Source organism: Heterocephalus glaber, unplaced genomic scaffold (assembly GCF_053883595.1).
Source record: "Heterocephalus glaber isolate CG9 unplaced genomic scaffold, H.glaber_assembly_v1.0 deba00001610, whole genome shotgun sequence".
Taxonomy (NCBI): domain Eukaryota; kingdom Metazoa; phylum Chordata; class Mammalia; order Rodentia; family Bathyergidae; genus Heterocephalus; species Heterocephalus glaber.
In genome coordinates this window covers 31,977,357-31,993,432 of record NW_028258381.1, presented here as the reverse complement: position 1 = coordinate 31,993,432, position 16,076 = coordinate 31,977,357, and the positions used below count along the sequence as shown (strand labels likewise).

Sequence of the window (16,076 nt, the reverse complement as noted above, 5' to 3'; positions counted from 1 at the left end):
ATAGGTAACCCTGGGCTTAAATGCTGGCCCATTTCAACACACATTTGGAGGGCATCCTTAGTGTGCTAGCAATGGGTACAGACAGCTGGACAGGCACAGCCCCAGCCTTACAATCTCGTTGGTTATTTGACATTTAGGAGGTCACTGATGTTCTTACAGGAAAGGCTAGACACCCAGTAACCGAGTTTAAGTTAATGAATTCATCAGGAAAGGAGTAGAAGGCAAGGAATAGTTGGGGAAAGGGCTGGTGGAGCTATGATTCTGAGAGTCTGGGCAGTCACTGGATGACAAAGGGGAGGTCAGTAGCAGAAAGAACAATATGATTTGAGCCAGGTTCCAGAACAACAGTTGCCATTTTTCAGTGCTCATGAAAAGCTTTGTAGAAGTTCAGATATTCAAATCCTACCCCAGTAATATCAGACCAGACACACTAGGATGGGGTCCATGCTTATTTCTGAAAACTACTTCCCATTCTAACATAGGCTCAACATTTTGAACTCTGCTATATTCTTTAAGACCAAATGAATCCTCACAAAGGAAGAGGTAAAGCAGATCTATGTTCAACATTGCTCTTCACATCTGATCACTCACTCAGCAAGTCTCATGAGGCAGCTACTATACATTTGTCTCAGGAATATGATGGTAAGCAAGAAGACATAGTTCATGTCCTCAAATGTGAGAGATAGAAAGGAGACCTTTTTTAAATTTTTAAGATAGGAAAGGTTTATTTAGCTCACAGTGTATAGAGGATTCAGTTGGCTGCTCCATGGCAGAGTGGCACAGTGGAGGGGTGTCACAGAGGAGAAACAGTCCATGGCAGGCAGATGGCAGCAAAAGGAGACCTTCTTTAGACAGGCTGATCAGGGCAGGTGTTTCAGCAGAGATCCACAGGAGAGGAAGGCCCCGACCATGTGAGAATAGGAAGTGTTCTAGGCAGAGGACCCAGGCCCAGGCATCTTTGGCCCAGGCACCTGAGGTGCAGTGGGCGGGGTCAATGTACAGCCTCATATGGGAGGCCCTTTTCATCTGCACTCCACCCTCCTGTACTGGGTTTCCTCTTCCTCCTGACATCCTCTGCTAGAGCACTGTCTCTTCCTCATCATTTGTTTACATGCCCACCTCCCCACTAGAATTGGTATTTGCATATCTCTTGTCTGTCACACTTGCTGGACAAGTGGTCATAATTCATTGTACATAAATATTTGTTGGCTGGAGAAAGGAGAACAATTATTCTGTGGATACTGTGGGACTTTAGGGAAGTCTTTAGTTCTCTAGGTATTTGTAGACATGTTATAAAATAGGGGAATCTTTCTGTCCTGCAGACTTGTGATGGTTAAGAGAGAGAGCTTACTTATGGTACCTGGTTATGGGGTTGGTACATGCTAAGTGCTCAAAAAATGTTCCTTGAGGCATGGCTGAGTGGGTGGGTGGCTATACAGTTTAATTGGTACAGAGAAAGTTGGGATATTTGCATGAGGGTCTTGGAAATTAAGATTCTCAGGATGTTTCATTAAAACTAAAATCAAAGCTACCATTACTTCTCTATGAATCTGAGAAGAGGCTACTCTGTGTGTGCCCCATAATCTATGATAAACACAGGCAGTGCTGATGTGATGAGCAGAGGTGTACAGGCCAAGGCCCTGGCTTGAGTTCAGAGTCTACTCACCAGTTAGGAGCCTTGACTAAGATCTTATATGTCAATTATAAAATATGTTTGATAAATAACACCTATAAAGTAGAATTTGGTGCTGTGCTACTGGATTAAAATTGGATATTTCAGTATAAACTTATTCCCATGCACATGATGAATAGACACAAACAATTCCTAGTTATATGTGTATATGTAGGATGTATGCACATATACTTTACTTAGCTCTCCACCAAGAAGGCTAGAAACAAGGACATACCAGTGTTCAGATCTTGGCTTCTAAATATCATTCTCCAAGAGAAGGAAACAGAACCCTTGGGGGAAAGGGCTGATTCTTGAGTTTGGGCAGAAAGACATCAACAGTAACAACATGATGAGATGAATCTATGTCATCTATTAATACCAAAAGGTAAGAAAGTGCTTAAAAAAAGAGGTATGTTAAGGGGACACAGGAGCCAACCCAAAGATCTCCCAGCGGTAGCAAAACTGGAAAAGCTTGAGCAACAAAACACATAATGTAGATTTAGATTCAAGTCAAAATATATGGTGCATCTACATGAGTCCACATGGAGGAGAAGTGACACAGTTTCTTTCTGGAAGAATTCCAAATAATGTACACAGATGCTCGCTCCTCCAGGAGGTGGGGCTTGATCTGCCTTGGCTGCCTTGGGGTGGGTTAGATTTAGAGACTCACTTTTGGAGAACAAAGTGATGGAATGGGGGCAAACAGCGACTTCACATGGGAAACCTAGCAAACACCACCTTACCTAAGTGGTGAGCCTGACCTCCACAGTGACATCCCATGGTACCGTGTAACCCCGATAGGTTGTGGGGAGAAGAACACTTTCATCTAGGATGTTCTTTCCAAAGCCCATAACCCTGTCTTCTCCGAATAAGAAAAAAAAAAAATCAAACAATCCAAATTTGAGGACTATTTTACAAATGTACTTAAATCAGTATTTCTCTCTATTTTGAAGGTCACATAAAAAAAGGACAGACTGAGAACCTTTCACAGAGCAGAAGCCACCAGGGAGACATGGCATCAAAATGCCATGTGTGTCCCGGAGTGGATCCTGGGGCAGGAAGGGGATATTCGTGATGAAATCTTAAGACTGGAGTTTAATTACCAGTCATGTCTACAAAATCATAATATTGGTTTCCTTAGTTTTGATGGAGTAATGCTGAGATGTTGGCCTAAGGAGAATCTGAGTTCAGGGGATGGGGTGTGTGCTCTGCTTTTCCCTTGCAGATTTCCGTAAATCTGCAATTACTCCCAAATAAAAACTTTGTTAAGAAACATAGAGTTTGAGGAAGACTAGATTAACAGCTGAAAGCATCAGTTCCCAGGGCTAAGGGGAACAGAAAGGCAATGGTACTTTTATTGAAAGAAATTTAGTGATTGATAAATCTTAGAAAATGTTCAATTTCCTGTCCTCTGTGATTTTTTCCTTAAACTTTGCTACCCGACACCCTATATTAAAAGAGATGCCAGAAATTATATTTGTTGCCTGATGTTTAAAAAATAAAAGCAAATTCCTAAGATCAGCTCATTTATTTCCCAGGCAAACAAGAGCTTGTCCCATATTACTTTGTCATAATACCAGTGTGAATTTGTTCTTTCCCAAACTGATTGATGTCAGCTACCCGGAGGTTTGGATTCTGGGGAAACACAAATTCCTACGTACGAGCGCTCCCACACACTCAGCACAGAGAGCTCCTGGTTCCTGCAGAAACTGGGTTCAGCATGGGAAACACCACTTCAAAGTCTGGCTGTTTTCCTAGGATGGAAGTCCTCCCTCCCAGCAATGTAAGTGGGCTGGGGCCCCCAGGGAAACGAGGAAAGCTTATCTCCTTGCATAGCATACATTCTGAAAAGTTCTGAAAATAATTCTCTTCTAGTGTGGATCAGAGGGCTGTGAAGTCATTCCCGAGTGTGCCTTTGAGATGCTGGTAAATACAGCATGGCCCTCTGGCAAGCCATAGGTAAGAAGGGGCTGATTGCAAACTACAAGCTCTGCCTGGGGACCTCAGGGGTAGGCGGCTAGGGAAGGAGCGGCAGAAAGCTGAGGCCCCAGGACTCCTGGCTGGACTGGGCCTCCTACCTTGTGACACTTGGATTCCGAAAAGAGAGGTATAAAGAGCCACAGGGTGCACACAGCTGCATTTGATTTTCAATTTGTGAACCGTGCTATCAGAAGAATGCTTTTGTCCATATACGTACACTCGCAGGCCACTGTTTCGAGTGCAAATGAGAGGGGGAGTGGAAAAAGTAATCAAGGTATAATTAATCCCCCAAAGTAGCTAATGTAAAACCATCTGGGTGATCTTTGCCATGATGGTCCGTAAACATTTTTCCTTCCCACTCCTCAACTTTCTCTCCCCCTTCCCATATCCTTACATTCTACTAAGGAAATCTATATAATTTTAAGATCTTAGCACTTCTGCACCTCATTTTCCTCATCTATAAAATGTGGCCAACACTACCTACTTCACAAGAGTAAATGGATTAATAAACATAAACCATGCAGAACAGTATCAGCACATTGTAAGTACTAGGAAAGTTATTTGGTGACCACGGTTGGGAGAGTTAGGAATTATTTTATGGAGGTGGTGACAGCTGAAATGAGCTGTAAATGCATTTACTACACCAAATCCACCAAATGTCATCGCTCAGCCCAGCCAGCTGCGATGCACTCAGAGCGCTTACATCAACGAGCCCACGGTGTGGCAAAATCATCTAACACACAGGCTGTTTCACAACACAGTTGAATATCTCATGGACACACAGATGGGTGTTTGTAGATGTGATGGGATGTGAAAACACAGTATCTCCAAAAACCCGCACACTGTACACAAAACACAGAACACAAAACACAGTACACTGTAGGGTGTTGCTGGTTTCTCCTGGTAATTGTGTGGCTGATTGGGAGCTCGTTGCAACTGTCCAAGGTCTTGGAGAAGAAGGAGACCACACATGGACAGTTATGGAAAAGATCAAAACTCAAAATGTCATTTCTGCTGGATGCATGTCACTACTGAACCATTGTAAAGTATAAAAAACTGTAAGTCAACCCCTTGTAAGTGAGGGACCATCTATACAAGGTATTTCCACTTCTATGAAGTTCAACAACACATTTTTTTTTTTTGTAAATGAACTAATCTGTGGTACAATTTCAGAATAGGGGCTACTCGGTGGGTATTTATATGGAAGGGCCACGAGGAAGCCTTCTGGTGGGTTGGAAATGACCGTGACTACACCTGCATCCTTGGGTAGGTAGACAATTCATGTGTGCATTGTAGGAAGGATTTGTATGCCAGGGAAATAATACAATTTTACTTTGCACCATTTAAGAATATATGAGAGGTGACCAAACAATATAGGGAATGTTTAAATAAAAATTAAAAATTATTACAGTAAAAGACACATTGGCATTTGTCCCCTTAAAAACCCTCCCCTGACTTCAAACATACTTATTCCATCATTCTTGCCATTTCCCGAAGGACTTCTGGAAGCCCTCTTTCCTGAGTGTCTTTATGAGGTAAACAAAACAAGGTAACAAAATGAGGTAAAAAAACAAAAATAGGGTGGATGCTGCTGCTCATTGCCATTCAATGGAAAGGCAGTCTTGGAAAAATATTAGTGAGTCCTCACCCACCTTATTCAATAGATCTAGACCCGTGTGAGTTCTGGCTCTTCCTTAAAGTCAAAATGATTATGAAGGTAAATGTTTTGAATTGCTTCAGAACATCAAGGCAACAACAACAGGGCAACTAAAGACACTCAAGAAAGAGAACTTCCAGAACTGCTCCAGAAAATGGCAAGAACAATGGCACATGTTCAAAGCAAGGGGGAATATTTTGAAGGGGATTAATGGCAAAATGTCTTTTACTATCATGTATTTTTTTCTTAATTTAAACAGTCACTGTATTTGATCATAACACATATGCTCAAAATGTAATGACAAAAGGGAGAAACAAATACAAATAACATTTTAACACTGATGGTTTCTGGTGGTGGGAATTCAGATGACCATTGCAAAATGACAGCTCAGGGGAATTACAGAAACCCTGACCCAGATGCGACGAGAACACCAACCCTCCTAAGCACAGTGACAGATCTCAGTCCTGTTTCTTCCTAGTGGTGGAACTTTCAGCAAGTTACAGAAACTCTTCTGCCCTCAGTTTCCTCATCTATTGAATGAAAGGATCATAATGATGCTGAAACACTAGGATTCTTTGGGGAAATAAAAAGATGAAACTGAGTCTCTTGGCACATGGCAAAGACACAGGACAAATTATTTCTGCTGTTAAAGGAAACCTTGAGGCAGAGAGGACTGAAGATGCCTAGGTCATTCTGACTGCCCCTGCTTAGGGTCACCCCTAGGAACAGAGGCTGCCCAGGGGATTTGAGGAGGAGGTCTTGAGCAGCACCCAGAAGCAGGGAAGGGAGATGTCCAGGGCACAGGTGCAGGCTTCTTGGGCAATGCCAGAAGACAGAAGGTGAGCCCTTCCCAGTGAAATCCTCAGGCCCTCCCTGATTAAGAGGATTAAGGGTTGACATGTTTTTGTTTTGGGAGTTGAAAAGGCGGTTGTACTGGGAAGAAAAAAATGAAATTTTCAATATAAATTCTAGCAAGTATGACACAAAGGAATGTTATTTTTTAAAATTTTATTTTATTGGTACATTTTAGGTATACAATATAATGACATTCATCATGGGAAATTTGCACCTTTACATGATCTCTCTTGGTTCTTATTTTTCCGCCTTCCTCTACCCTCCCTTCAACCCCTCCATCCCTCCCTATTTACAAAGACTTTGTTTCCATTTTTTCATTTTCTCATACTAATTCCATTCCCTTCTTTCCTTTCCCCTACCCCTCCCATTTCTCCTTCCCCTTTGCCCCTTTTCTTCCTATTTCACATTACCTATTATACCTTTTAGTCCTTATCTACACTTTCAGTTTTTCACACTAGAGAAACTATTCGGTATTTATACATGTGTGTCCTACTTATTTCAATTAAGAGGATCACCTCAATGTGCATCCATTTAGCTATAAATGTCTCTAATTTCTCACTTTTTATGGCTGAGTAGTACTCTATTTTATTTAAAAAACCACATTTTCTTTATCCAGTCTCCAGTTGATGAGCATTTGGGCTATTTCCAAGTTTTAGGTATTACAAACTGTGCTGCTATAAACATGGGTGAACATATATCACTGTGGTATGATTCTTTTAATTCTCTGGGGAAGATACCCAGCAGGGGAATATCTGGGTCAAATGGGATTTCCAGTCCTAGTTCTTTGAGGTATCTCCATACTGATTTCCACAGTGCTTGCACCAGTCTACACTCCAACCAGCAGCGGAGCAGGGTTCCTCTTTCCCCAAAGCCCCGCCAGCATTTGTTATTGGCTGATTTCATAATAGCAGCCATTCTTTCTGGAGTGAGGTGGAATCTCAGCATTGCTTTCATTTGCATCTCTCGAATGGCCAGTGATGTTGAACATTTTTTCATATGTTTATTTGCCATTTCTACTTCTTTGTCTGTTCATTTCAGATGCCCATTTTTGGATTGGGTCTTTAAATTTGGGAGGTCTGATTTTTTAAAAAATTCTTTATAGATTTGAGATAGTAGACCTTTGTCTGAGGGACAGCTGGTGAAAATATTTTCCCACATTGTGGGTTGTCTCTTCACACTGCTGGTGGTTTCTCTTGCTGTGTAGAAGCTTTTTAGTAAGAAGAGATCCCACTTGTTGATTGTTTGCACTAGTTCTTGGGCAACTGAGGTTTTGTTCATAAAATCTTTTTCTACACTGAAGTCTTCAAGAGTTCTACCTAACCGCTGTTCCAGCCGGTTCTGTGTTTCTATTTTAATATTTAGATCTTGAATCCATTTTGATTTTAGTTTAGTGCATGGTGAGAGATATAGGTCTAGTTTTAATCTTTGGCAAGTGGAAAGCCAATTTTTCCAGCAGCATATATTAAAGAGGCTATCTTTCCTCCAGTGAGGGTGTTTGGCTCCTTCATCAAAAATGAGGTGGCTGAGTGTGTCTTGAGTCATTTCTGCATCTTCCAATCTGTTCCACTGGTCCTCAGGTCTGTTTCTTTGTCAGTACCATGCTGTTTTTATCACAGTAGCTTTGTAGTATAGTTTCAAGTTGGGGGGTTGTAATACCCCCTGCCATGTCTCTGTTACCTAGAATTGCTTTTGCTATTCTGGGTCTCTTCTTGTTCCAAATGAATTTTTGGATTGTTTTCTCAAGGTCCATAAAGTATGGTTCTGGGATTTCAATTAGGATTGCATTGAATCTATATAGCAGTGTTGGAAGTATAGCCATTTTCACTATGTTGATCCTTCCTATCCAGGAGCAAGGGATGTCTTTCCATTTTCTGATATCGTCTTCAGTCTCTATTTTCAGAGTGCTATAGTTTTCAGAGAAAAGGTCTTTGATTTCTTTTGTTAGGTTGATTCCAAGGTATTTCAGTTTTTTGGATGCTATTGTGAAAGGAATTATTTGCCCTATTTTTCTCTCACTGAGTGTACAGAAAAGCTACTGATTATTGTGTATTGACCTTGCATCCAGCTACTTTACTGAATTTGATTATTAAGTCTAGAAGACTTTTGGTGGAGTTCTTGGGGTCTTCTATATACAGTATCATGTCATCTGCAAATAATGAGAATTTGATTTCTTCATTTCCTATCTTTATTCCTTTTATTTCTTTTTCTTGTCTAATTGTCATGGCTAATGTTTCCAAAATTATATTGAACAGGAGTGGTGATAGTGGACATCCTGTCTTGTTCTTCATTTTAGAGTGATGGATTTCAGTTTTTGAACATTCAGTATGATATTGGCTGTTGGTTTTTCATAGATGGCTTTTATCAGATTGAGGTAGAGACCATCTATTCTGATTTTGTGTAGGGTTTTTATCATAAATGCATGTTGGAATTTGTCAAATGCTTTTTCTGCATCTATTGAGATTATTATATGGTTTTTGTCCTTGGCTCTATTGATATAGTGTATTACATTTATTGATCTTCATATGTTGAACTGTCTCTGCATCCCTGGGATGAATCCCACTTGGTGAGGGTGTATGATCTTCTTGATGATCTTCTGCATTCTATTTGCCATTATCTTATTAAGGATTTTTGCATCTATGTTCATTAGTGAGATTGGTCTATAGTTATCCTTTTCAGTTGGGTCTTTCTCTGCTTTGGGGATCAAGGTGATGCTTGCTTCCAGGAATGAATTCAGGAGTATTGCTTCCCTTTCAACTTCACTGAAGAGTTTAAAGTGTAGTGGCAGTAGTTCCTCTCTAAATGTCTTGTAGAATTCAACATGAAGCCTTCAGGACCCGGACTTTTCTTAGTTGGTAAGTTTTTAATTACGTTTTCAATTTCATTGATGGATATTGGGATGTTTAGAATTTTGAGGTCTTCTTCATTCAACTTTGGTAATTCACTTGTATTTAGGAATCTGTCCATTTCTTCTGTGTTTTCCATCTTACTAGAGTATAGGTTCTTTAAGTAGGTATTGATGATCTTCTGGATTTCTGCTGGGTCCATTTTAATTTCATCTTTTTCATTCCTAATTGCATGGATTTGGGCCATTTCTTTCCTTTTTCTGATAAGGTTGGCTAGGGGTTTGTCAATTTTGTTTATTCTTTCAAAGAACAAACTCTTGGCTTCATTGATTTTTTTGTATTATTCTCTTAGTCTCCATTGCATTGATTTCTCCTCTGATCTTTATAATTTCCTCCCTTGTATGAGCTTTGAGTTTGTCCTGCTCTTCTTTTTCTAGCAGCTTAAGGTTCAGCATCAGGTTATTTAATTGGGCTCACTCTGTTTTCCTAATATAAGTATTCACTGTTCTGAATTTCCCCTATAAGACTGCTTTCATTGTGTCCCATAGATTCCGATATGTTGTATTGTCATTGTCATTTAATTGAAGGAACTGTCTGATTTCTTCTTTAATTTCCTCTGTGACCCACTGATTATTCAGAAGTGTGTTGTTCAATTTCCATGTGTTTTATGAAATTTTTGCATTTTTTTCCACTATTGATCTCCAATTTCATTGCACTATGGTCTGATAATACACAGGGGATAACTTCAATTCCTTTGCACTTACTTAAACATGTTCGATAAATGAGAATGTGGTCTATTTTGGAGAATGACCCATGTGCAGCTGAAAAGAATGTGTATTCTGATTGTGTGGGGTGGAACACTGTAAACATCTGCTAAATTCATTTATTCAAGAGTTTGATTGAGTTCTAGTGTTTCATTGCTTGTTTTTTGTCTACTTGATGTATCTATTTGTGACAATGGGGTATGGAGGTTCCCCACTACTATTGTATTAGTGCTTATATGATTTTTCATGTCCATTAGTATTTGTTTTATATAGTTGGGTGCACTAGCGTTTGGTGCATAGACATTTATGATTGTCATCTCTTCCTCTTGGATTGTTCCCTTTACAAGGATGTAGTGTCCTTCTTTGTCTCCCTTGATCAGTGTTGGTTTGAAATCCACTTGATCTGCAAAGAGGATAGCTACTCCTGCCTTTTTTCAGGTTCCTGACACATGGAGTATTGTTTTCCACCCATTAACTTTCAGTCTATGAGTTTCTTTTTGAATTAAGTGTGTTCCTTGTATGCAGCATATTGTTGTATCTTGCTTCTTGACCCGTTCTGCCAGTCTGTTTCTTTTGATTGGTGAGTTGAGACCATTAACATTGATGGTTATAACTGATATGTATTGACTTATCATTGTCATGACTTTTTTGTTTGTTGGATTCTCCCCCTTTGCGTTTAATTTCTTGTCGTGCCCAATGGATTCATTCTGCTAGGGTTCCTGGGGTTGTGTTCCTCATTGTCTTTTCCTAGGATATTGTCTCAAATTTTTTGGAGTGCTGGTTTGGTATTCATGAAGTTCCTAAGGTGCTCTTTGTCATGAAAGTATCTTATTTCACCATCAATTTTGAAAGATAGTTTTGCAGAGTACATCAGTCTGGATTGGAGGCTTTTTTCCTTTAAGGCTTTCAGTGCTTCACTCCAAGCTCTTCTTGCCTTGAGGGTTTGCATTGAGAAGTTTGCTGTGATTCTGATGAGCTTTCCTTTGTATGTGATTTGTTTCTCTTCTCTAACTGCTTGTAGAACTTTGTTCTTCTGTTGGGTTTCTGGAATCTTAACAGTTATTTGCCTATGTGCACATTTTTTTTTGATCAAGGCTAGTTGGGGTCCTACATGCCTCACTTATCTGTATGTCAAGTTCTTTTCCTCTTCTTGGGAAGTTTTCTGCCGTCTCTTTTGTGAACAGTTTTTTTTGTATGTCATCTGCTCTCTCTTCTGTTTCTTCATTGACTTCAATCAGTCTTATGTTATTCTTCTTTGCATCATTTAGCAGCTGCTGGACTGATTTCTTGTGGTCCCTTACAATTTTTAAGCAGTTTTTCTTTTCCTGGTTACTAATTGCAATCTTACCTTCTATATCTGAAATTCTTCCCTCACATAAGCTCATTCTGCTTCATAGACTTTCAGTGGAGATTTTAGTCTCCTGGAAATCTGTTTGCATCTGTTTTATGGATTCCATTTGTTTCCTATGTTGGGATTCCATCATGTTCCTCAGATCCTCTATTTTTTTATCTGTGTCCTCTCTAGATTTATTAATCATGTCTTGCACTATGGGCACAATCTCTGCTGTTATCTGAGAAATTATTTCTGATTTTATTTTTTCCAGATCCTCTTGTGTTGCCAGTTCAGGGAGTCCAGGTGTTTGGGTATCAGAGTGTTCCATCTTGTTTCCCTTTGGGGCTGCTCTAGGTGACCTGGAAGTCTGGTTTTGAGGCTTGTTTAACTGTCTTTTCATTTGGGGGGGCTGCTATTGGCACCCGCGTGGCTCACCTCCTCTGTGCTGGGAGCATCGGTATGTTGGCCCAGAAGCCTCCTCCTCTGCACTGGGAGTGGTGGCATGTTGACCCCAGAATGTCCTTTTTAAAAATTTTTATTTTTTTTAAAGACAGGGTCTTGCTATGTAGTCCAGGCTGGCCTTGAACTCAAAGCAATCCTCATGCCTTAGCCTCTCAAGTTCTGGGATTACAGGCATGGGCCAGCCTGCCCTCCAGGAATACCATTTTAAATGGGACAGTTTAAAGTTGTGCATTTTCTGACTATGTCTAGCTGTGGTTATCAAATCTGTAGAACATGATGTTACTTGTGAAAATCACAAAACCCCAAATCACTTGCTTTCCTACCCAGAGACATGTTTCCTTCTTCCCATATTATTCAACAGTGATTATCATGATAAAATAGTCATGTACCATTTTGTTAGGGTTTATATCTAGATGTCCTCCCAAAGTCTCTGGGCTGACAGGTGGGGGTTTGGGGAGGTGACTGGATTGTGGGGCTGTGATACTCTTCAGAGGTTTGATCCACTGATGGGTTTATAGCTAAATGTGATGTTGGGAGGTGAAGCCTGGTTGGAGGAGATGGGTTACTGGGGGTGTGGCCTGGAAGGGTCTGTCTCCTTCCTCCCTGGTCTCTCTCTCTCTCTCTCTCTCTCTGCTTTCTGTACCACACCATGAACTCTTTCTCCTCTGCCATGCCACCCTGACTTGGAGCCAGCTGACTATGGACTGACGCCTCTATAAACTGTGAGCCAAAATAAACCTATCCTCCTTTGAGCTGGTGTCAGGCTTTGTAGCTCAGCAGAGAAAGTGGTTCAGACACATTTGAACACATGAGTTTTTTTCACTCTTCTACAAAGCCGTGGAGTCCACACTTCTTAGGTGGGCTAGGGGAATTAAATTGGCATTTAGTCAGTAACCTCAGAAATATGAGCTACATGGATCCCAAGTATTTGCCTCCTTTCTTCATGCTCAAGGAAACACACTTAGGATATTTAATATTGTCAGTCACAAAATTGTATGCATTGGTTAGCCCCTCAAATACTCCAATTGATTTCATTTCAACATGAATAAAAAGAAAACTATTATAGTAGAAAATTGTGTTTTGTACAGAAAACCCATAATTCTGTGAAAGGAGGCACAGTACAGATATTTTTTTCTTATAGGAAGCTGCTGAAAATCAGTAGAGGCCTGGTTGCCTTTATTGTTATATTCTGATCCAGAGTGCTGGGAGGGAGTTGTGCCAACAATAACAGCCTTGTCTATGATTGCAATCCAATTAAAAGTAACCCGAAGTGCTATATTGCACACTGGGTATTCTGAACCCTGAATAATAATGCATCGATAATAATCTTACGGACTCTCATTTTTATTAGCACTTTTTATGCAGCAAGCATTGCACTAATAAAATTTGCATATATTAGGTTCCTTTCTTTCCATGACAAAATTGTCAGGCATTTTACAGGTAAGGACAATAAAGCTCAGACTAGGGTGATCAACCGCCCAGGTTTTCCCAGGATATGGGCTTCTAGTTCTTATCCTGGAAAAGCTCCAGGCAACCTTGGATGAGTTGGTCACCTTATAAGAAGGACTTGCTTTTTAAGTGGGAGAAGTATTTAAGCCTCTTTTTTCTTTGGTTGACCAGCTCTGTCCCCTACCATCTCAGATCAAGATCATTGTCCACAACATCTGGACAACAAAGACATCCTTTGGAGTATGGGAGGAGGAATCTAGGTTGAAACTAGATGAATTTATTTCATATGGAGTAATTGAAAATGTCACCTTGCCTCTTCTGTCCCCAAACCACTGAGCAAGTGAAGCTGAGCCTCTATGTACAGCATTTCCAAAGAGCTTGCATGCTACTGGAAACACATTGGGAGTGGGACCCACTCACCTTAGGCAAGGGGTAGAGATGGCACTGTGGTCTGCCAGAGTCCTGCTTACAGAACTCCAGAGTGTGACACACCATATCAGCGTTCATGTCTGCGTCAAGCCTGGGGGGAAAAAGGGCAAAGCAAAGGCTGTTAAGATCTCACAGGTGTGAGGAAATAGAAGCTTTTTCAAAGGAAAGTAAATCCCCAGAATGGATTCTAATACCCTCAACTCATTGCAGCTGGGCCTTTCAGCCCCATCCAGTGTAGCAGCTGGATCATAATGATTTCCTGCCATGCTGCTGTCTCCTGCAGTTAGAATAAGGTCCTGGGGGAGCAGAGGGGGCAAGCACAGCTGTAGGCTGAGTTCGCCTCTCACAATAGCACTGCATTCTTTTCAGAAGTCACAAATACAATTGGAAAAGGAAAAATGGATAAGGGCATAATTTGATGGGAACACAATTTTCATATTTTCTGTGTCTTATAGAAAAAATCATTTGTGATACAGTCTTAGATACCTAAAATTATTTTCTTAGGTGTAATCCAAAACATCTCTTCTCTTTTGAAATAAACATATTTCTTATCCTTAAGGAAGAAAATACAATATACTCAACTTGTTTCTTTCCCTGGGGATGGTGTAAGGATCACACTCTTCAAATATTTTGTTTTCTGTACAGATTTGAAAGAGCTAAAACAAACCTTCCATATGAATTTTCTCTTTGTCACTCCCTAAAAACTCTTCTAATCAGGTAAAACACACATAAAGTATTGTTTCTAATAAAGAACAAGTTAAGTATTAGCAAATTTTTCAAGGACATTCTTGTGTCAGACTAAGAGCAAACCAAACCAATGCAAAGAAAATGAAAATCCAACAACACAGGTTGGTAATACTCAGAGATAAATCTTTGTATCTTGTGGATGGAATCTAAAGGATATTTGGGGCGGGGTTTCTCAGGGTTCCAGATCATCCAACTGTTCCCCCTTGCCCATAGGGGTGGGCTCCTTGTAATCACACTCCAGCAATACCTCCCCTTTGGAGGATATGTTCCAAAACGCTTTGTGGATACTTGAAACCCCAGATAATACCAAACCTATACTGTACTTTTTCTTACACAGCCATATCTATCATAAAGTTTAATTTATAAATTAGGCATGATGAGAGATTAACAAAAACTAATCATGAAATAGAAAAAGTCAAACAATATACCATAATAGAAATTATTTAAAACTTATGAACTATTTTCTTCTGAAATTTTCTACTTAATGTTTCTGGACCACAATTAACTGTGGGTAATTCAAACAGGTAAGGAGGTGTTTGGTCTCTGTAGCTCTTGGCCAGTTGATTAGACCTCATCAGACTACTGTTTCAAGCATGAACCCTCAGATTTTTTTCTTAGGAAAGTCTGGAATTGACGTTAACAAAAGTTTGACTTCAGTCTGTGTTCGTTTGTAAGATTTCTGTCTTATTCTTAGAGTAAGAGAAGCTGCGGTCAACACAGTAGTTTCCTGCCATGTGGACCGAGTATCTGGTTAGCCTACCTGCAGGATGGGGTGCCTGCAGAAAGGGGTGCTGGGGAAGAATACAGAGGGGTGTGACCGGTTCTGCTTTCTGCCTCTTTTGGAGGCCTGGATCATTTCCTGCTCCTTAGCTCTATGTCGTGTGTGCTCTGGGTTCCTTGTGTCTCTCCTAACCCAATTATTAAATGACTGTTTCTGTTACTACCACAATTACTATCACCTCTCTTCTTCCTTCCTGACCCTTCTCTTCTTACTCAAGGCCAAACTATTTCTGTTTCTTGCCACTGATGACAGTTACAGCCATGCATGGGCCAACTCTTGAGAACTGCTGGTTAGTACTGGGGTAGGTGGCCCATGTGAGCCAGGGCCTAGATGCAAGTCACCAAGTCTGTTTCCCACTCCATGCCTGTCTCTGCTTTATTCCGTGCACTCTTGGCTGCCCACCTCGCCAAAAGGAATTCTATACTTGGACATGCAGATTAACGAATGAGACTGAAAAAGCTTAAACAAAAAGCATCAGGAAGGCTGAGGCAGGAGGATTGCAAGCTGTAACTCAGCCTGATCAATTTAGCCAGACCCTGTCTCAAAAAAAATTAAAAAGGAGGGGCTGGGGATATAAATCAGTGCTAAGGCTCTGGGTTCAAAAAAACCTCTAATTTTCATTTAGTTAGTAAGCAGAAATTTTAATGGTTACTGAACATCAAAATAACTTTTAAAATCTCTAATAGTTTTATCTTTTCAGACCACCACCCTTCCAAATTTGGACCACCCCTCCAAATGCTGGATGGAACTTGGAGAATTTATTTGTACCATTTACTCCTGTGGATAGAATTACCTTGTGTTCATGCAAATGGATTTCATCAAAGTCCATCAGGGAAAGCAGTTCACATAAGAAACTGCCAAATACATTGAGGGTCACCACCATGTGAAAACACAGGCTGGGACTGTGGGCCCCCAGACTTCATTCCAGCTGAGCGAGACTAACACTGTGGCTGCCAGGATGGTTTATCAACTGTCTGTGTACCTCTGAGCCGAGAGAGAAAAGCAGTTCTGTGAGTGCCACCTGCTTGGCCCCAGGGTCCCTTCATGGGAGATCAGAGGGTGGGAATTACCTCAAAAGTGTAAAGAAGGCCAAATCTTTCAAGC

At 40.6% G+C, this 16,076-nt stretch overlaps 1 protein-coding gene across 7 annotated transcripts in view; it reads right to left on the bottom strand.

Moving 5' to 3' along the window:
• Aoah (acyloxyacyl hydrolase) overlaps positions 1-16,076 on the bottom strand; it is a 215,405-nt gene that overhangs the window by 145,483 nt on the left and 53,846 nt on the right. For all 7 annotated transcript variants that reach the window (XM_087196417.1, XM_087196415.1, XM_004840290.4 and 4 more), the window contains one exon: positions 13,436-13,535. In XM_087196417.1, coding sequence (XP_087052543.1) covers positions 13,436-13,535 — 100 coding nt within the window. The remainder of the gene's footprint in view (positions 1-13,435; positions 13,536-16,076) is intronic.